This window comes from Aythya marila (assembly GCF_965140915.1).
Source record: "Aythya marila genome assembly, chromosome: 7".
Lineage (NCBI taxonomy): Eukaryota > Metazoa > Chordata > Aves > Anseriformes > Anatidae > Aythya > Aythya marila.
This window is the reverse complement of record NC_139048.1, coordinates 23,203,842-23,227,287: the sequence shown is the minus strand read 5'-3', so window position 1 is coordinate 23,227,287 and position 23,446 is coordinate 23,203,842. Positions and strand designations below refer to the sequence as shown.

Genomic DNA, 23,446 nt, shown 5'->3' with positions numbered 1-23,446 from the left:
TGCTACACTGGTCTGGTATTGATCCAATGAAATGACAGAGATCTATTGCTCAGTAACCTGAACCACAGAATCAACAGTTAAAATGCTTGTTGCTCAGTAACCTCATATACTGTAAGTCCACATTTCCTTCTGCACAGTCTCACAGGTACCTTCTATAGACTTTCATCAGCCATTTGAAGAACTATCAGCTTTCTGTTTATTTGTCTAGTTATACAACTTTTCACATAAATTCTCAAGCCCCTTATTACCGCTTTGCACAGCCACAGTTATTAGATTTACTGTTCCTTTAAATCTTATGTCACTGATTCACCCTATAAGCACCATGAGATGTGATAGACTTTTTTTCTCTCAGTATTGTATCAAGCCATATCCATATTTTGAGAACTCATTTTTGTTACTGAAAAAATTGGGGACAGCTCTAGTGACTTTTAAAGTCTTCTGAATAAAGTATCATTGTATTTGTGAATATGACTGCTTAAGTTCCATTTCTGGATTCACTGTGCTAAGTGCTGAGCTCACATACACAGAGTAAATAGCAATTATGGACTCTTCTTTAAAATACTTAGACTTTACAAACAGCAAAATGGACACCTCAGTGGGCCAAATAATAGCATGATGCTGCAATGTCTTGAAGTTAATATTATTTACTGCGTCACAGTCTAGTCTGGAATCTTAAATTCCTAACTTCGTTCTGTTTCACTGTGTGAAACCTTGACATATATGACTAAAATGCAGTGTATTTTGTAGAAGCTAACACAAACAGATAACTTACTATCTGGCAATGCATTGACACAATGGATCTTTACACTTTTAAAAGTCCTTTGCTTTATATCTATTTCAAATGCTGTAAATTCGTAAGTCAAGACTTCTACACAGTGGCAGTAAAAGGAAAAAATTGAGAGCAATTAAGATACTCTCTAAGGTTCTTTCTGCCACTTTTTATTTACTCTTTAAAACAAGTCCTCTTTTCCTAATGTAGGAAGGGAGGGAAAATGTTCCATGAGATACGTTAGCAGAAATGCTTTGCATACATTTCTGGAAGCAGAATATATGTCTTTTTTAAAAATAGTTAAGGATAAAAATCACTAAAAACACCCCTTATGCCTCATGTGATTTTAATGAAATTTTAAATAACATTCATCACTTTGATAAAATAAAACTTTCTATGAGTTTAAACACAATACTGACAATGATCCTAAAACGACACTACAGATTTTAGCTTTCCTTATTTCTTAAGCTGTACCACTAAATATTTACTCTATCATAAAATAAACTCCCTCTACCCGCCAAGTAACAGTGTGAGCACGAATCACATACCCTCAATAACATGAACAGCAGATATTAGACTTGTCTTTCTATTTGACGGTCTCCATTTAGTTCCTTAGAGAAAGAATGTTATGTCAGGCTTTATGATTATAATTTGTGATGAAAAGAATACATCTGAGGGGAAAAAAAAAAAACACATCAAAACACCTATACTGCCATCTTTTGTTGTACAGAGTTTCCTTTATACCCACCGGACAAGATGTGCTTGGTGAAGTTGCTATGAAGCAGAATACCTTTCACATAATAAAATGTTGATTACTTGGAAGTACACCCATTTATACCTGCTAATGATTCGTTCCTATGAACTACAAGACTGTTATATATGACTAAGAGCACAATGCTTGCTTTTGCCACTATAAACGTAACTGATAAAAGTGTTAACCTTAAAAATACAGGAAGACAAAAAAAATGCTGTTGGGCAGAGGGGTTGCAAAATACTGGGAAGTACATGCATTTATAAAAAGCAAGTACTAATCAATTAAATTTATATTTAAAGAGAGTTAAGACAGTATGTATTTATTCATAGGAACACATTTCAGATATAACGGATGCGTCCACATTTCATCATCTAGATTAAATTATCATGAATATAGACCTTAAAAATTTTAAGTTATGATATGCTTTGATACTTCACCATTTCATTTTGTTTATACATATCATATACAATGTAAAAATATGGAGTCTTAAAATGGATTTTCAAATTATATTCTTTTTCACATCTCTAAGTTTTAGAGATGTGAAACATTTAGAAGCACAATTCTTATGCAATTTATGAACTAAAGGAGGGTACAGTTTTAAATGATTATGTCAAAGAAATGACAACTGTACTCTTTGTAGGAACAGGGATGAATAATTACAAAGCTGGCACATAATTAAGCAATTTTGACTGCCGTATTCTTGAGCTGTCGTTTTGATGTGAAGTGCTGTCATGCCCAGAAACACACTTCATGCTGGACAGGCATCTTCCACTTTGATCTACACTTATGCCAGTGAAATGAGGTCATGATCTGGTCATTAAATAGGGCTTCTACATCTTGCTCAATGCCTCCTATCCAGCTAGGCTTACCCAATCTTTATTAAAATCAGGCATGATACTATGTTCAATATTTTGACAAAGAAAACACAAACATCACAGAAAAAAATGAAGTTTAGCTCACTTACATAGAGAGATGGAACACTGCATTGTAATATTAAACTGTTTTCTAATAAATGACTGCATCTTTCCATAAGACAGTCATATCACAAACAGATGCATTTTAAACAAAGGATGAAATGAAGCAAAGCACAAGAAAGCTCAGTGTTCTGTTAAAAATATGAAAAAATAGAGAAAAATGAAAGTCTAAAAATTTATACAAAATAAAATATTTATGACTTAGTGATGACTGGTGATTGCTAGATACTTTCGCATTTCAGTAAACACAAGCTAGTCAGATGGAAATTTCTTGCTTTTATTCTCATTTTGTGTATTTTTTCTTGGTGGGGTATTTTGCTCTCCCAAGTATTTCATGTCAAGACTAAAATGAAAACAACTCCCCACATCACAGCCCCTTTAGATCATCAGTCTGCTTTTTATGCTGAATAAGCCATACCATCTCCTGCTTACCATAATGGGGAGGGGGGAAACATGACTTAGATTTAGATTTTTTTTCCCTGAAAAAGCTAGTCTGATTTGTTCACTGTTGACATTACACCTGGCAGAACAATATGTCCATGTATCATAATTCCATTCACTAATATGAATATTAATCATACCAACTTCACTCCTGGCAAGTATAGTCTGAGACAATAACTACTACCTTAGGAGGATGGAAAAAAATGTTCTCAGGAAGCTCATTATCAGCAGGGTCTTGCATCACTAGGTCAACATACTAAGGAGTTTTTCTGATGACTGTGTGCTGCAGCCTTCCTCTTATTTTGGATCAAGCTGTATCATTCTCTAACTAGTTTCAGAAAGCTTAGAATATGTTACCACTAGTTGGGTAAATTGGGCCAAAGCTCATCAAAATTCTCAGCAATTACATTGGAGGGGAACTGGTGAACATACAGAGGGCACAAGACACATTCCCTAAGGAAACCTGAAGGACAGAGCATAAAAAAGAACAACCACATTATATATTCAATATATAACATATGATAGAATTTGAAACCACAGTTATTGTGCACATCATATTTGTAATATATAGAGGAATGCTGCTTGCTTTGAGTATAGCTATAAATAACTGTATACATACATATCAGTATCTGAAAATATATTCGCACAGAAGACTTTAAGAGCGTTGTCACACAAAGAGTTTGCATGATCCTAGGAAACATGCACAAATTTGAAACAATTTTAAGATGTTTATAAAACCTCTTAAATTGGGTTCTGCACCCAATTTCATGTTTGTTTTAAATTAGCCACTTCTGTAATATGTATATAATATTGTATGATGAGGGTAATTTTGCAGCACCTTAAGAATCATTAATTCATGCCATGAAAAACATTTAGAATGATTTTACCATGAGCAATTTGTATCAAATAGTTTATAAAGAAGTAGAAAAAAATTAGAAGAAGAAAAACTTCTGAAAATTTGATGAAATAAATGTAGGTTTACTCATAGTGGGCAAATAATACAAAACCATACAAAGGATTCCATTACAGATATAAAAGATTAAAATGCTATCCCTACTTTTGTGAAGCAATTTACCCTTAGCTACTGGCATTAAAAGAGGTTTCATCCAGAATGGTCTTACACCTTTACACTATTCAGTTGGTTCAATTTCAAACAGCAAACTCAGATGAAAAATATAATTGCTAATAAAATTAAAACAATACTTCACCAGATCTAACATCTGAATAAACAGAATTATAAAATCACACAGCATATGTATGCCGTACTTAACACTTTCAACTGTTGCATGTGGCCAGATTCAGTGAAGATATTCAAAACAGCTTAGACCTCAATTGTTTTATCTATTACACATATAAAAGCTGAAATAACTAAAAGTAATGGTAAACAATATTTCAAAGCTATACTCGTATCAGAAGTGTTAACATTAATAGTTATAAATTAATCAGTCTGAATTAATTTATTATGCACTGCAACTGTACTTGTGATAATGCATTTATCTAGCAACACTGTTATGCTACCAAACAGTGCATTTCCATAACTGCTGCATTATTATTCAGGATTACTGGAAATCTGCAATAAATTATTGATGGTACGTTTTAGAGAACAAAACAGAAAGCAAGTAGACCAAAAACTCGAATGGAGTTTTGAGATCCACAGCACTAAAGCACTCTGAAGCTCAGAGTATTATTATCTCCTGTTGATCAACAATAAAAAAAGAAGGTAAAGTGTAGAAATCACATTCCTATTCTGTTTACCTCAGCAGAATGCCCAGAGTTTATGCAAATGGTATCAAAAACTCAGATTACTGAAACTGCATCTCTGATGTTGCCAATGCTTATTAGCAGGACACCACATTAAGTAACATCACATTAAGTAAATTAGAATCAGCTGTTCCACTAAAAGCCAATAAACACCGTAGGTGTGAGCACTGCAATAGACATTTGAGTATAACATACATGGCAGGGCACAACTTGTCAGAAAGTTTGCATTCTTTCACAATAGCACATCACATAGTTGTCACATATCTTTAAATAAAGATAAAAGGCAAAAATATTTAAAGCTGTCACATATTAGTTACTTTATTATATGAAACAAAGGTTGGAACCCAGAAATTTGATAATGTAACCAGACATAACTTAAGCAGACGTAACAGCAAAGTTTGATACTAAACCAACAAAAATTATGAAGTTTTTTGTCCCTCACCTGACCACATTTACCAGTCCTTTGGTCTGAAAAGTTCTTTTTTTTTTTTTTTTTTTTTTTTTCTTAATGAAGTACATAGACAAGCTTTGGGAGATGTTTTAAAACAGCATTAATGAATAACATATTGTTATATTTGTTTTTAATTTACTCTCCTACCTTAGTATCTTTAGGTTTAACCACTTTCATGAAGGCACCTCTCACCAGGGCTTCCTCTCTCTCTCTCCTGGTTACTTTCCGAGTATCAAGAAATTTCAGGTTTGTCAATTTGTGCAGAACGAAGTATCTGCCAGACAGCAAAATGAACACTTAAAATCCAGTAATAAACAACAATATACTCACAGAATAAACAACTAAAACACAGCAGCAATAAAAAGCAACAGCCTTTGCTTCTTTATCTCTGTTTGCCCTTTTCAAGTAATGTAGCTTATGTAACAAGTTCCTACAATTTATTGTCTCAAATGAAACTTCTTTTAAGTGCCCATGGCAATTTAATACTGGGTAGATTAGGAAATTATCAACAGACATGTATGTCATCTGCAGCTATTACTGAGGTATAAGACATTTTCATGAATAAAATAAAATGGAAATTATTTTTAGATTGCTGGTTTAGACTTCCAAGTAATTTTAAGAATTCCATCCCATGTTGCAGCGAAACACCAGTCTGAGGCATTGGAATTACCAGCTATCTGCCTGGAAAGAATTCCTAGCAGTCATATGCAAACACTTCAGATTTGTTTCACATTTTCCTGAAACACAAATGACCAGTGACATTAGAGATCCATGTGAACAGCAAATGAGGGGGAGGTGTGATTTGTCTTCTGCCACACATCCTGGAACGCACTCCTTTGTCTTGATGGAAGTGCATGTCAGCGTTCAAAACTCTTTAAAAACAAGAATTAGTCTAGAGAAGACATCAGGAGTTATTCCCAGGATGTGCTCTCCAAAACTAAATTTTGACACAGGCACCATTTGGAAGCAGAATTCTGATTTGGTCTTGCTAGGAAGACAAGGTGTCCTTAAGGCATACAGATCCCAGCTCAGGATTATATGCAGAAGCACTCAGGAAGAGACCATTTTTTGGTAATATTTTCATAACTCAAAGTTCCTGTTAGAATTAATCAGTATTCTACTTATCCATTTTACTCAAAGTACAGCAACATTTTAGCCTCAAAAAACAACATTGGCTCCTTGTACATAGAAGAGAACATGGCAGATCAGAAACAGAATAAGGCACACAACCAGAGAAAATCAAAATACCAAGCCACCTCAAGTACGTTATTTACATTTAGTCAACCAAATGTGAAGCAGACATTGCAAAGTGAGGAAGTGACAGACTTCCTAGCAGGGGGTAGAAAGGTGATTGATAATGTCCCCCATGCCTAGTTGCTTTTCATAAACCTGCAGAGAGACTGCATAACCATACCAATTCCTTCTGGCAGCAGCAGAATGAAATTGGAGTAGTAGAAAACTCCACTTAACATAGTATTTTGAAACAGAACAATACTAAAAAATGTGTTTTAAAAGGTAAGAGTTGCCTTATTATACTATCCCTGAGGCCAGATAGACAACTGAAAAAGACTGTAAGCGTCCCCGTCTACAACCAAGTAAAATTTAATGCTGTGAACAAACCTTTCAGCCAAGTACACCTTTCCTTTAAGGCAATAGCCCCATAAATTGCTAAAAAGTGAACTGAAAATACTCAGTGCTGAAATGCTCAGACAATTTAAATGTGAATCCTGACTCTATGACATTATGTGATATCATAAGAAGAGTAAGAGAGTCACTTCACAAAACAGAACATGTTCTAAGACCATTTCTTAAGCAATAGCTACTGATCTAGGAGCCTGACACATTCTCAGCCTCCTCCCAGCTTTCCTGGCTGCCCTTCCAGTCCTCCCTGGCATTTTGCTGGCCCTTATCTTTCAGTGAAGGAGAATCTATCCGTCTTGTATTACTGGCAGAAAAGCTCTGATGACAACAGATTCTTTCAAATGAAGACATGTACAGAAGGAAACAATATGTCAGGAATGAAGAAGAGTGAAGCTAAAAATGAGTAAAGACACCCACTAAGTGTAGGGTGAGAAAAGATGAATATTCAGGTGAAGAAAACATCAGTATTAGAAAATCAGCAAATGTTTAATGATGGAATGAAGTATGCCATTGAAAAGCAGGCTGCAACAAAAATGACAACAGACTAAGACAGCACTGTCATCTTTGCTGACTTTGGATCACAGCCCTAATGTCAGTCTCTCAATCATTTCAAAAGAGCTTAAAATTATAATAGCATTCCTTGATACAAATGTATTTCTATATTTTCAAGCCATCCTGACTGCACTTCAGAAAAACAGAATTAGCACCAGTACTTATTAATTCCAAAAACAAAACCTAAAAAGCCATTACCCAAAGAAATTAAGCCACAAACTACATCACGATGTTTAGCATTGATTTTTTTTGACCCTTTAAGCAATGCAAATATTAAAAAGTTGCAATGAAGTTATCTCATCAGTAGAACCAAGGTATATCAGTGATTAACTCTTAAAAGCTGCTTTGAAATAAAATGCCACTTATTCTGATTGCTTTTACTAAATAAGGAATAAAATGGATCTGTATTATATGATACTATGAATATGGTACTTTTTCATTAAATAAAGGAAAACGTTTGACTTCCTGTATATATTTTAGCTAGAAATATGAAGATGCAGCTTCAATCTAAATGTAACAAAATTTTGCCATAAAAATACAGGAAAGGATAAACAAAGCCCTGGAATGAACACTTTACAATATCAATTCAACCCTTGTAAATTTAATCCAGGGTTATTTGTTGCACAAAATCTCTTTACTGTGATGTATGACTTAGTTACTAAGGTTATCACAGCAGTATCCTAAAGTTGCATAGTACATAAAACATTTCAGTTAACAATGCAGGGAGGTTAACTCCCACAGATAACCTACTATCAGAGGGTTAGACCAGATGACATGCCTCTGTCAGCTTTCAGGAGCTATTGATGGTTCAATCAGTCTGTTTTGAAGGTAAAGTACAACAAAAGGGCACTAAACTTATTCAAACTGTCAACAGGGACTATCTGGAATGTTGCTTGCAGGTAAGTAATTTTGGGTGTTTTAAGACTATTATCAAACACCAATGGCTGCAGAAAAAGACAGCTACTAATAACACAGAATGCAGCCATCATAAAATACTTTATGGCAGGTACTAGGATCCATAAATTTCATGACACATTGCACCTCTTTCAGACTTCTAAAATCACTACTTAAGAGAATGGTGTTTAATGAAGAAAGATCCATCTACATTTTGCATTATAAGTTTAAGATTTATTATGGGTTAGAGGTTGGGGGACAGGGGGGACAGGGTTTCCTTCCCCCCCAACTCCTACCCCCCCCCTCTTTTTTTTAAGTCATTTGGTAAGTTAGCACTGCTCCATGTACTCTTAGACTACTATTACTCAGCTTAACATCTTTGTAGTGGCATTAAAGAAGGTTACCAACTTCAGTGATGAGAATAAAGATGAGCTCTAGAGAGAAAAAAAATAATACAAAAACAATGGCACTAGTAAGGTGTTTAGAGATCCATTTGTCACTGCCTGTACACCGATACTCTGATTCATGGTGGATTAAGGAAATGAACTACGTTCATTTTTTGCCGAGGCGATCGGCTCCGGGGCAGACGCGTTCTGCAGCGGAGCGGGGGATCGGGCCAGGCAGGGCTAATTTTGTCCGGCATCGAGCCTACTTGAGGGAGCCGCCAGGACCCGGCAGCCCTCGTGAGGGAGGCTGACGAGGCGAAGGCGGAGCCAGCAGCGTCAGCGGCGGGCTATTTAAATCGGGACCCACCGCCATTTCACTGCCATTTGCCGAGGCGATCGGCTCCGGGGCAGACGCGTTCTGCAGCGGAGCGGGGGATCGGGCCAGGCAGGGCTAATTTTGTCCGGCATCGAGCCTACTTGAGGGAGCCGCCAGGACCCGGCAGCCCTCGTGAGGGAGGCTGACGAGGCGAAGGCGGAGCCAGCAGCGCCCCCCTCCCCAGCCATTCAAAAGCTGCCCCTAGGGAGCGCGAGCGACCAGGAGCGCGGCGAACAGGACGGGCAAACAGGGCGTGGCGCGTCAGAGGGAGTGGCGCGGCAGTTAGCGCGGCAGTTCGCGCAGGCAGGGCAGAGCGCTCCCCCTACACACAAACAACACCTCGTTAACAACAGCCGTAACTAGGCGATAATGGTCGCCACCAGGCACGGCGCGCTCTCCAGAAAGTCGGTACACACGCAGACCGACTACCCGTTAAAAGATGCAGCAGTTCAGGTCAGCGGATGCAAGGAGTGTCTGAGCCTGTTGCTGCCATCGGCGGGAGGCAGAGAAACTGCGTGCGTGAGGTGCGAGCAGGTGGATGATCTGGTCCGCATGGTGGCGGAGCTCAAGGAGGAGTTGGAGAGGTTGAGGGCCATCAGGGAGTGTGAGCGGGAGATAGACTTCTGGAGTAACTCCCTGCAGGGCCTCAAGGGGAGGTGCCGAGGTGAGACTCCCCAAATGGGGGCGGACCCCCCGCCCTGTCCCCGTCGGGCAGAGGGAGGGGATCTGGGAGCTGAGGAGGAATGGAGACAGGTCCCTGCTCGACATCGCAGGCGATGCTCTCCCCTTCCGGCCCCACCTTCCCAGGTGCCCTTACACAACAGGTTTGAGGCCCTGGAGCTCGACAGACCAGTAGCTGAGGAAGAGGTAGCAAGTGTTCCCAGGAGGATGCCTGGGGCGAGGAGGTCGACTCCGCGCCTCAGGACTGCCTCCACAAAGAAAGACAGGAGGGTTATTGTTGTTGGTGACTCGATTCTTAGGGGAACAGAGGGCCCTATTTGTCGGCCTGACCCTACCCGTAGGGAAGTCTGCTGTCTCCCTGGGGCCAGGGTCAGGGACGTTGCCAGGAAGCTTCCTAACCTGGTACGCCCCTCTGATTATTACCCCCTTTTGATAGTCCAGGCGGGCAGTGATAACATCGAAGAGAGAAGCCTCAAGGCTATCAAAAGGGACTTTAGGGGAATGGGTCGGTTAGTGGATGGAGCGGGAGTGCAGGTGGTGTTTTCGTCCATCCCTACGGTGGCAGGGAGGGGTTCAGAGAGGACACGGAAAGCCCACCTGTTAAACACGTGGCTCCGGGGCTGGTGCCAACGCAGAAATTTTGGGTTTTTTGATCATGGGGCACTTTACTCAGCACCTGGCCTGATGGCCGCAGACGGGTCCCTATCTTTTAGGGGAAAAAGGATCCTGGGCCAGGAACTGGCAGGGCTCATTGAGAGGGCTTTAAACTAGGTAGGAAGGGGGATGGGGCTGAGGCTAGGATTGTTGGGGCTGTGCCAGGGGGAACAATGGCAAGGCCGGAGGATAAGGCAATGGCCCAGCTGAAGTGCATCTACACCAATGCACGCAGCATGGGTAACAAACAGGAGGAGCTGGAAGCCATCGTGCGGCAGGCAGGCTACGACTTGGTTGCCATCACGGAGACGTGGTGGGACCAGTCTCATGACTGGAGTGCTGCAATGCCTGGCTATAAGCTCTATAGAAGGGACAGGCAGCATAGAAGGGGTGGTGGTGTGGCTCTCTATATTAGAGAGTCTTTCGAGGTTGTAGAACTCGAGGTTGGGAATGACAAGGTCGAGTCCCTTTGGGTTAGGATCGGCAGGGACAATAAGGCTAGTGTCCTGGTCGGGGTCTGCTATAGACCGCCGAACCAGGATGAGGAGACGGATGAGGAATTCTACAGGCAGCTGACAGAGGTTGCAAAATCATCAGCTCTTGTACTCGTGGGGGACTTCAACTTCCCCGACATATCCTGGAAGCACAACACAGCCCTGAGAAAGCAGTCTAGGAGGTTTCTGGAGAGCGTGGAAGATAGCTTCCTGACGCAGCTGGTTAGTGAGCCTACCAGGGGAGGTGCCCCGCTAGACCTTCTCTTCACAAACAGAGAAGGACTGGTGGAGGACGTGATGATCGGGAGCTGTCTCGGGCAGAGTGACCACGCCATGGTGGAGTTCACTATTCTTGGCGAGGCCAGGAAGGGGACCAGTAAAACCGCTGTATTGGACTTTCGGAGGGCTGACTTTGAACTGCTCAGGACACTGGTTGGTGGAGTCCCTTGGGAGGCGGTTCTGAAGGGCAGAGGGGTCCAGGAAGGCTGGGCGCTCTTCAAGAGGGAAGTCTTAATGGCGCAGGAACGGTCTGTTCCCACGTGCCCAAAGACGAGCTGGCGGGGAAGAAGACCGGCCTGGCTCAACAGAGAATTGTGGCTTGATCTTAGGAGGAAAAAGAGGGTTTATAAGCTTTGGAAAAGTGGGCATGCCACTAAGGAGGACTTTAAAGAAGTAGCGAGGCTGTGCAGGGACAAAATTAGGAAGGCCAAAGCTCATCTGGAGCTCAATCTGGCTACTGCCGTTAAAGATAACAAAAAACGTTTCTATAAATACATCAACACAAAAAGGAGGACTAAGGAGAATCTCCATCCTTTACTGGATGCGGGGGGAAACTTAGTTACAAGAGATGAGGAAAAGGCGGAGGTGCTCAATGCCTTCTTTGCCTCAGTCTTTAGCGGCAATACTGGTTGTTCTCTGGATACTCAGTACCCTGAGCTGGTGGAAGGGGATGAGGAGCAGGAAGTGGCCCTCATTATCCATGAAGAACTGGTTGGTGACCTGCTACGGCACTTAGATGTGCACAAGTCGATGGGGCCGGATGGGATCCACCCAAGGGTACTGAGGGAACTCGCAGAGGAGCTGCCCAAGCCACTGTCCATCATTTATCAACAGTCCTGGCTATCGGGGGAGGTCCCAATCGACTGGCGGCTAGCAAACGTGACGCCCATCTACAAGAAGGGCCGGAGGGCAGACCCGGGAAACTACAGGCCTGTCAGTTTGACCTCAGTGCCAGGGAAGCTCATGGAGCAGATCCTCCTGAGAGTCATCATGCAGCACTTGCAGGGCAAGCAGGCGATCAGGCCCAGTCAGCATGGCTTTATGAAAGGCAGGTCATGCCTGACGAACCTGATCTCCTTCTATGACAGAGTGACGCGCTGGGTGGATGAGGGAAAGGCTGTGGATGTGGTCTACCTTGACTTCTGCAAGGCTTTTGACACCGTCTCCCACAGCATTCTCCTCAAGAAACTGGCTGCTCTTGGCTTGGACTGGCGCACGCTTCGTTGGGTTAGAAACTGGCTGGATAGCCGGGCCCAAAGAGTCGTGGTGAATGGAGCCAAGTCCAGTTGGAGGCCAGTCACTAGTGGCGTCCCCCAGGGCTCGGTGCTGGGGCCGGTCCTCTTTAATATCTTCATCGATGATCTGGACGAGGGCATCGAGTGCACCCTCAGTAAGTTTGCAGATGACACCAAGTTAGGTGCGTGTGTCGATCTGCTTGAGGGTAGGAAAGCTCTGCAGGAGGATCTGGATAGGCTGCACCGATGGGCTGAGGTCAACTGCATGAAGTTCAAAAAGGCCAAGTGCCGGGTCCTGCACCTGGGGCGCAATAACCCCAAGCAGAGCTACAGGCTGGGAGAGGAATGGTTGGAAAGCTGCCAGGCAGAGAAGGACCTGGGAGTGATGGTGGACAGTCGGCTGAATATGAGCCAGCAGTGTGCTCAGGTGGCCAAGAAGGCCAACGGCATCCTGGCTTGTATCAGGAACAGCGTGACCAGCAGGGCTAGGGAGGTGATCGTCCCCCTGTACTCAGCTCTGGTGAGGCCGCACCTCGAGTACTGTGTTCAGTTTTGGGCCCCTCGCTACAAGAAGGACATCGAGGTGCTTGAGCGGGTCCAGAGAAGGGCGACGAAGCTGGTGAGGGGCCTGGAGAACAAGTCCTACGAGGAGCGGCTGAGGGAGCTGGGCTTGTTCAGCCTGGAGAAGAGGAGGCTCAGGGGCGACCTTATTGCTCTTTTTAGGTACCTCAAGGGAGGCTGTAGCGAGGTGGGGGTTGGCCTGTTCTCCCACGTGCCTGGTGACAGGACGAGGGGGAATGGGTTTAAGTTGAGCCAGGGGAGTTTTAGGCTAGATGTTAGGAAGAACTTCTTCACTGAAAGGGTTGTGAGGCACTGGAACAGGCTGCCCAGGGAAGTGGTGGAGTCACCATCCCTGGAAGTCTTCAAAAGACGTTTAGATGTAGAGCTTAGGGATATGGTTTAGTGGAGGGCTGTTAGCGTTAGGTTGAAGGTTGGACTCGATGACCTTGAGGTCTCTTCCAACCTAGAAATTCTGTGTGATTCTGTGATTCTGTGATACGTAAGAAAAGTTGCGCCTTCTTTTTTCCAGAATCATTTCCTTGCACCTTAACCCCCCTGTGCCAAGAGTCCTGTGAAAATAAACTAATAACAGATATACAACACAAACAAGAACACTAAGAGATTGAAAAAAGCAGTGAAAATCACATTTCATGTTATTTATGTCTTAGTTAAGTGAAAATGACAATAAAGATTAACAATTCGTTTAGCAATTACGTAAGTGTTACATGTAATTATTAGTGTTTTTTTTTTTTTTTAACAATTTTTACAGAGGCTTGTCAGTATATTTGAAAAGTGGGATGGGCTTGAGGGGGCATTTGCAAAGGAATGCAGTGTGTTTGGGATTCAACTGCTATTGACATTGGCAAAAGCTCAGTGGGGCAAAACCTTCCTTTGAAGAAACTTATTGGAGTTTAGAAACGGACAGGACAAAGACAGCTTTGAGATCAGCTATTGCAATTTATTAAACAACACACAATTCTAGTTTATGTAAAGAAATACCATCTGTGATACAGATTCTTTTTATAGGCAGTAACAAATCACAGGCTTGTATTCTTAACTCTGGTAACAAACAGGGAACTTAAGACCTCTCTGTTACCTTGCAAGTTTATTCTGGTTATATTTCTAGTTCTCTACCATATTAACAGTCATTACTTTAAAATTACTTTACTTTACTTTTACTTTACTTTACATTACTTTAAAAGTCCTTGGGTTATTCCATCACCCCAAAAGATTGGTGACGATTCGTACAATCTTTGGAGATAATTTCACAATTTAAGCAAAAGAGTTCAATAAGAATGCAAATGTGTTCCTTAAAAAATCACCTGGAAGAAAGGAACAAATCTATTTTAAACATATGTAAGAAATTTGTCAGGTTTTTGATCAAAGGTGTAAATGAGTTTTATATCAACTCATTTTTTTATTAAATAGCTACAGCATAACTTCATTCAGATCTGTTATTTTTAGTAGCCATGTAAGTTCGGGCATAAAAATTCTCAGAAAGTTTTAATCCATTTCTTAACAGTACTCTTTACCATTATCCAACAATTCCAGGAAATTTCTATTCTAGAGCAGTGAACACCATAACAAGAAAAATCACATCACGTCTCATAGCATCTGAAGGCCTAGATTCATTTATTACCTCTCTTGGAAAAGCAGACAAATTGTAGAATATGGTTGGCCTCCTGATACTGACAGATACCGGCATCATCCATGAGCCACACTACAAGAAAATCTTAAAAGTGGCAATAAATTACTTTTGGAGATAATGTTTTATTTTCTACTACTACAGGAAAAGAATTGAAAATTTGGATGTGCTAGAGTTTTAGAAAAAATAAACTGTTCCACTAAACCTTAATGGAATATTATGCTTAAGAGCTAGATTTTGTATAGTCCTATATTTCGTACTTGCAATAACAAAAACTGGAATATAAAACTGTAGTACATGCTTAATATTTAAAAATGAAAATTAATCTGAACTTAAAAAATATAGAAATATTTACTGAGAAGAATGCAGAAATGTCTAGCTCTACCCGTATCATCTCCTGGAAGATGTTAGTTATTGCATTATCCTGCACATCCATCCTGTTATTGCATTCCCTCTTTTTGATGATCATTGAACATAAAACTAACATACTTATTTCCAACTTTGAAGGGCTGATTATGCTCTCAGTTACATTACTGTAAACTACCAGTAATAAATAACTTGAAGATGGCAACTCTGCATCAACATTCAAATGGGGAGAGATGAAAACAAAGATCGAAATTAGGATCAAATAAGTTTATGAAACTGAACTAGATTTTCTTCCATAATTATTTCTTCTGCACCACCAAGATAAAAGAGAAGTTTTTCCCTACACAAAGCAGCACATTGCTGGCTGCAGAAATTCCATCTGTAACAAAGCTTCCTCAGCAGAGTTAAGAAAACCAGGTCATGACTTTAAACAGCCATCTTCTAGAACAGAAGGCATGATGTTAGAGGTTCACATAGCCTCTACTCAAACTTAGTGCTAGTTGGTGATGGCCAAGTAATTCTTCAAATCATTCAGAAATTCAGACCCCTCAAAATACTTTTACCTCCTCTGCTCTACTTCAATATAGCAATCTGTATGAATTAGAAAAATCTCCATACACGTAACAATAGTTACAGATATGCTTTGACTTATTGCATTAGTATGGACAAATTTGGGTATTCTGGACTTCAATTTATCTATCTGGAGAAAAAAAAAAATCACATTATAACAGCCCTTGCTCCTAAATCCTTACAATGGCTAACCTCAGGTGGAATTTGTGCAGCTGATATCTATTAAATATACTTTTCTTCTTCGAGGTACTGTAGAAATCACAAGGCCTTATGTAAACAGTGAAGTAGTAGAGATTCATAGATTATACAGATATGGGATATTTAGGGCATTTCTGTATGGCTACATAAAATGAATATCACAGTGCCACAAACTGAAATCCCTCCTTCTAAAAGAAAGTCTCATTAATAAGTTCAATGACAACTGACCAAGCACATTAGTGTTAGTCTCATTGACAGGTGAGGACTTCTGGTCTCCTACTATTTCTTGAATATGCACTTATATTACTATACATTCAATAACCAGACCATTTAAAATAAATGAGGTTTTGTCTCAAAATTATATATACATATATATTAAAAATAGCAAGAAAGCTGGAAACTCTGTAAGAGGACTCAACATTTCACAGAATCAAATGGAATGGGAATAGCTGATTTAGCTTGAAAAGCTAATCCATACAAAACACTTGCACTTCCTTTCTTACTGTTATATCTTAAGAGGACTTCATAAGGTTATCACCATTTGCTCCCCCTGCCAAAGATAGCGTATCTAGTATATGTGCTTTTAAGCTAATTTAAAATAAACTTGGGCATTTGTTTCCACTTGCCCTTGTTTCCATGTCAACAGCACTTAATGAATGCATCATTCCAGGAAATGTCAATAAGTAGCAAAGAAGAATGAACAAGCACTGAAAACTTCACACACAGCATACATCCTTCACAATCATATCGCTTTAATGAAAATAGGTGAGGTCACCTGCAGCTTTAGCAACTCCCATGTAATACATTCTGACCCAGATGATTTTTCACAGTTCAGTAACATCATGTTTGAAGTTTTCACTGCAAACAATACACCCACAGGACTGACCAAGTGTGGGTACAAGAGAAGCAACCAGCAATTATTGTGTTGACTTCTGTTACTTTGATCTCCCGGTCACGACCTTTGCTTTCACGCAATCTTCAAAGTAGAGATTGTAGAATAGGTTATTTTAGAATGTGCACTGTTTTGCAAGCTATTTTTTCTGTGTGTTTGTTGCTTCCCGTTTAAGGCAAAAGCTTTTTATGTCTTTCCTATCACCATTAAATTTTAGATATTTGGCTTTTAATTCCAGCAGTAAGGAGCAGTTGCTGAAATTTTCCCTTGCCCTCACCCCCACATAACCTTTTACAAAATATCATCTCTCAAATGCGGAAAATAATAAAAATAATTAAATAATTGTGAAAAAAAGAACAATAAGGACTGATAGTGCAATATTTCCTTATGAAAAAGGAAACTGTAGCCATTTTTATAATGATGAAAAAACCATGACTTTTTAAAATGAACCATACAAATTCGTTCTAAAAATACCACCGAATGAAACTTTCCATTTTCATTTTCCTCTCCAAGCAAAAGTTTCATGAGTAAGTACAGAAAAGTCATCGGCTTGTTCTCCTACAGATTTGGAAGTAAGGAGAAATAATAACAAGGCATTTGAGGGGAAAAAAAAAAAAAAGAAAAAAAAAAGAAAAAAACATAAAAAACCACAAACACTTCACAGTTTCTCTTCTATTCTTTTTCAAAAAAAATAACTCACTCAAATGTTACCAGGTTTCTTAGAAAAAAAAAAAAAAAAAAAAAAAAAAAAAAACTGAGAAAAAGTGACAACAAAGGTTTTGGATAAAACCTATTTCTAATGAAAGAATAGGCAAAAGCTGACCTTGTCGTAGAAATGGTACACCCCTGGATTACCTGAGAATCCAGATCTTTACACCTTGACAAAAAACAGTTTTACACATTATACAACTATTTTTAATAAACTTATTGTTTTTAAAAACATGTAATATTCCTTTTTTATCTCTGTTGCTAACATCACAGCAAATTAATAGAGAAAGTTTTTTAAGAAGTTGATTTAGTGCAATTTTTTACGGTTGAGATTTTGGGGGTTTTGCAGATCTTTTCAGTTTGCAGGAATGCAAAGATTAAATAAAGCTTTGATTTCTAGCACCTTTCTCTTTCTGGTTGAGGAATTAAATAGCCTGAACTCTAATTGAACTCAGTAGGAATGAAATTAAAGCTCAATGAAAAATGAAGCTGTGGTACCAATGGCCACTGTGATAATTTGCAAAAAGTTCCTGTTCAGAACAAAACAAAAACAGTCAAAGTTTTCGGTAAATTAAAATGTTTATGTCACATGGGTTCATTGAATTGCACTGCTTTAATGTTTCCGATGTTAGAAATTTTCTCTAAGAAGTCTCTAAAAACTAAAAATCTTATGGAAAAAATATTATTTCAAACTCTTAAAAAACAAAACAAACAAAAAAACCCATCAAATCTACTTCAAAAGATTGCTGGTAAGATTTGAAGCAATGCATTTTTTAAAATAGAAATATTTTCAAACCCAGACAGCTTGTTACTGCTAATTCTAGAGATAATCTTTTAAACTCCAATGAAGGAAGAAAAAATTCCGTGTCTTTAAGATGCTTCAGAAAATGTATTCAAAACTGAATAGCTAGTACAGTCCTTTTATTCAATTCCACCGTTATTCCTGAATAGTGATAGGTGAATATATTCCAGTAAAGATAAACATATATATATAAGCACACGCACACACATTATTTTTATTTGGTTGGTTTTGAATGTAATGCTGTCTGTCTAACATTTCATATAACATAAGAAAGTTATGGAAAAGTATCAGGAAGCTTTCATTACAGCAACAGAACCATAAATCATTCAACTAATTAGAAGTCCATTCTTCTTTCTTGAAAGGGCTTTAATTATCTCAAGTTCATATGGAAAAAAAATAAAAAATAGTGGTTTTTTTTTTTTTTTTTTTGGTTGTTGTTGTTTTTTAAACTGAAGAGAAAGAACCTGGAAGCAATGTTGCAGTTCCACCAGTGCATAAATACAATCACTTCATGGTTTTGACACAGTGGTTTGCCATGAAGTGACCTAAAACTACCTTGACCTCCCTGAAATCAACATTTTGCATTGAAATGAAACAACAGACATGCTTGTTTTGATGTATGGCTGTGTGACATATTATAAATATTACATCACATAACCACAGAGGATGTCAATCAATAACGAATTTTTTCAGACAGCACTAAATGAACCATGGGTTCTTGCCTCTGAATGGCTCCTTTAACGTACTACTTTTGCTTAAATGATTAATAGGAGACATATTGTCAGAAAACATACTTAAAGTGAAAAACAGTAAACTGTAGAAATATCATTCATTTTTTAAGCAATTCTCCAGTGCAAATGTCACATAAATTTACATAGAGACAGCACTGTTAGACTCCTCTAAGCAGGATAGTAGGCATACCTTCCACTTAAGTGTGAAAGCAATGGGAAAATATTTTATTAAATCTCAGCTGGTCTACTCGTTGAAAACTAAAATACTACAGCTGTGCTAGACTCAAAAGTTGAATTGTTAGGAGGTGAAAATCTTTAGCCTAATGACAACCACGAAATCCTTCTGAAAAGTCTGGAACAAAGAAAAAAATATATCCACACCCAGAAAAGCTGTGTTGCTGTTTCAGTCTACAGCATTTATGAACAATAAAGAGCTGCATCCAATTCATGCAACTTCCCAATAAACCTGCTCTTAGTCTCTTCCACTTTGTGCTGTTTTATACTAACTCCCACAGAACAGTTTGGATTATGCAAAGATATTTTCAGAGCTTTATTTTATAACACTGAACATTGCAAGTGATCTGCTAACAAGAACTAAGCTTGGTCTCTCAATCTCTGTAAGGTTGTCAGCACACTGACCACCAGCGCTGCTTGGCTCTGACTTGCCTTACAGAGACCCATTTTCAACTGATTTGAAAAATGCAAATACACAGAGACTGAAATCTTGTATCAGATGTGACCAAGGAAAGGGATTTATTTTTTTTAATGATCAATGTCTCACTTGCCTAAAGGTTATAGCTATGAAAAATTGTCACTTCAGCATACCATAAGCTTTGGACCTATATTCAGAGTCATCATCAGTCATGAGTATTTTTATTTTTTTAAAAAATAACCCTTGTAATTTTTAACATTGCAGTTGAACAGCTAGTACTTTATCAGGCTTCCATGTTAATTTCCAGATGACCTTTTGTGTAATCTAGCTCATTAAAATTGCATTATAGAGATAGCTTTCTTCTTCTGATTTGATTTTAAACACTGACTGCTTTCAGTTAAGAGAATTCAGAAGGAGTCTTTTCTTCTTGTTCTTTAACAGTATCTTGATAACTATAATAGAAGAAATGCATCACCATAATCAGACGTTAGCAGTAGACAATGAAACTGGCTAAAAGTCACTACTCACTATAGTGACTTCTTTTTTTATTTTTAATTGCCACCCTTAGTGTATGTAATTGTTGCCTTGCCTTGACCTTAAAGAGGAGAGGTGTTAGGTAAATGTATATGAGCACCCACATTCAAGAGAGCCCGTGAACACCTGCTCAGTTCAAACGTGCTGTACAGCACTGAAATATTTCTTGAAATAGGGCTCCTGAGAGTGACCACATTGAAATGGGTTTACTGAAATTCACAGGTGTTTCACAGCAGAATATGGCAGAGTGCTTTCAAAATATAGAGAGTAAATGATACTTGCTTGGGACTATGAGTTGGGTTTAGTTCGGTATTTCTTCATTTTTAATAAACAAAACTGACATACCCTACTATATTTACAAGTGAAAACACTAACCTGTACCTCTGGTAGTCATCTTCATCCTTTTCTTTGCAGACCAGTTCATTGGGGCAGGCCACATTTCCAAGCAAGCTGAGGTACTGTAGTGAGGGCACAACTTCAGCCAAATGATCCAAAAGGCTTTCTAATTCTGTTATGTGTCAAAGGTTGTGGGTTAAGGATTCAATGACATTAATGAAAAAAGCATTTAGAGTTGCATCACTGCTGATTTAAACATACATTTCAATAAATGACAATCAAATTTAGTATGGCATTCAGGAAAATGTCACATTAATTGTTCCAAGGGCAAACAGGGATACACTTCAGTCAGTTTTTTGGCATGGAATGAAAGAATTTGGCTGTTTTGTCATTCTTTTCTCCTCCTTTCTTTCCTAGGTGGTTCGCTACAAAACATTAAAACTTTGACAAAATGATGGATGCTGTGTGGTAAAATGGCTAGCAATTGCTGGAGCCATGAAACTTTTCCAGCATGGAAACAAACAGTTAGTTTCACAGCACATTCATCACTAATATATTCAGTCCACTGGAAAATGAGGTTAAAAAAAAAGTCAAACCACAACAACCCACTTTCACTCTCAGAATATAAATGCTTTGAGTACCACGGTAACACATTTGTAATTACTCAATTAGTATATGTGAATAAATGATTCTCTAAGTGCAACTTGAAGACTTAACTGTTACAAAACATGTATTTTACACATGAAGCTTCAAAGTCCCATGAAGTATTAGATTATTCATTAAAGCAGCCTTATATTTTGGTATTATAGGTTTCAACTGAAGTGTATTCCTCAGAACATAAACAATGATGCCACACCTTCAATATTGTGAAATACATTAAAAACAAACAAAGATTAATCATTACCACTGCAATATTGGTAATCACAGCTTAGGTTTAAGTATAACCACAATATTCAACTATTTGCACTTTATTGATTAAACAAACAAAACAAGTTATTTTGTTAAAGTGTAATGTTATAGTCTCTGAGAAATTCATACTACACATTTGTTTTCTTCCATTTATACGCAAAGGAAAAGTCATGGCTCTCCGAAAATATGCCATATGTATGCATGTATATGGTTTTCAATGTTCAAAGCCTGAGTGGCTTAGACAGCAGTAATAATTATTCAAGCCATTAAAGGTTCTGTTTTTTATCCACTCCTGCTGCTGCAAACCACAACTGTTGTTTCAAATCTTCAGTTCACCTGTGTTGCTATTATTTATACTTGATTTATGTGTTTCTCTTATCTTTGTTTCTTTTTTTAGCTGAAATGGAATTTACTTTATTTCTTCACCTCAATATCTTAAGGGCAACAGAAGCAATACAGAATGGAAAGCTCAGCTTCATTGTTAAAAATGTCTTCCTTTTGGTGCCTCAAATTTCGTTTTATTTCCAAATATAAGAACATGCTGACAATTACTAATTTTATTATATTAAAATAAGTATGTCTATACCCATGGTTAATATTTTGTCCCATAAGGTCTGAGGAAATCATACTAAAATATTTTGCATGAGCAAGAAAAATAGGGTTTGGAATTAGTTCTATGAATGGCCACAATATGGAATGTTATACTCTATCAAGCAATCAACTAGGTCCCAACTAGAAAAAATGTCTTGCAGCAACATACAGTATAACTCTTCTTTGTTAGCCAGGATGAAGACACTACCAAAATTTTCATCCTTTCACTTCTGGACCTTTAGATCATATATAAACTTTTGAAATTAAGTATTTTCATGGCTTTTTCAGGAAATATGTGGCTGTGATGGGAAGTTCACAAATTCTTTTTCCACACAGGTTCAAGTTTCAAGGCTTTCTAAAAATTTCCAAGGACTGTTAGAGAAGTCCTTGAATCTGGCCCCCTCCCTCAGCCAGGAGAAACTTTTAATTTCTTGCAGGACTTTAAACTGCACAAAGGTTCCCTGAGATAAATAGTTTATTATTACAAAAGTCAGTTATTTCCATAATGTTAATCACTCACAGAATTAACTGTTGCAAGGTTTGGATCCCATCTGCCCTGCTGAGGGGACACAAGATGTCCACCATCAACAATTTTTTTCTCCTTTTATGGTGTAAAAATATATAACTATTACTCCCTGGTAATTGGTGATGGTTTATTATGACAGATGTATTCTAACTCATTTAACCACACAGACTTAAGGAAAATACCAAAACATATTTGTATATGTACTATAGAAGAAGAGCATCAACCTAGATTTGCAAACTATAAGATTAAATATCAAAGTTCCTATTGAAAACAAAAGGGAGATATACCATGCTCACTAAAGCTCTTGGGTAACTAACAGTAGTTGATAACCTCCATCTCAAACATCTAAATCTCCCCCAAGTTGGAAAGTAGTGTCTAGATTTTAATATTTCACATGCAAACTCTAAGCATGGATTTTTGAAGCAGAAACTCTCCCATAAAAATTCTCTCAAGGAAAGATGACCAGGAAACACACACCGTGCAGTTCTGTGTGAGACTCTGCCAGATGTTTTCTGTGTTATCGTTTATGCATTTCCATCTACTGAAATAGATGGATATTCAGCATCCTAGTATTATTTCAATTTCAGCTGCAACAGAAGCATAAACATGAAGAACCCCAAGATCAGACAATCACCTGGAATGTAGAAGGTCACTAATTCACATAGAAGTTGAAGCTTTGCAGACTTGGACAGCCTGAAAATCACAGGAGAATAGTAACACTTGAAAATGCTCCAAAAATGGAATCCCAAAGTATTAAGTTTTTCTAAGAAATGATAGGAAAATACAGAGGATCAAAAGCAATTTTGAAGTTTTATTCCCAGTTTCCTTTCCACAGTTGCAGCCTAAAGACTGCCATTTTGGTGCAACCAGAGCCAAAGGGCTACAAAATCCTTCTGTGCTAAGACCAGTTTCAGCTCTGTTCCCTCCAAAAAGGAAAGCCACAATTAAATCCACGCACAGTGCAAAGGAAACATTATTTATTTATTTAAAGCTCAATTACAGCAATTTTTTTCTGAACTGATGTTTTCCTGAAAGCAGTATCACTGGTCACCATATGAATACGTAACAGTTTTGATGAAAATA

At 38.6% G+C, this 23,446-nt stretch overlaps 1 protein-coding gene across 1 annotated transcript in view; it reads right to left on the bottom strand.

Annotated features, from left to right (window-relative positions):
- LRMDA (leucine rich melanocyte differentiation associated) overlaps positions 1–23,446 on the bottom strand; it is a 684,247-nt gene that overhangs the window by 282,745 nt on the left and 378,056 nt on the right. The window contains 2 exon segments of the mRNA XM_082765457.1: positions 5,298–5,424; positions 20,377–20,507. Of these exon segments, the coding sequence (XP_082621583.1) occupies positions 5,298–5,424; positions 20,377–20,507 (258 nt within the window).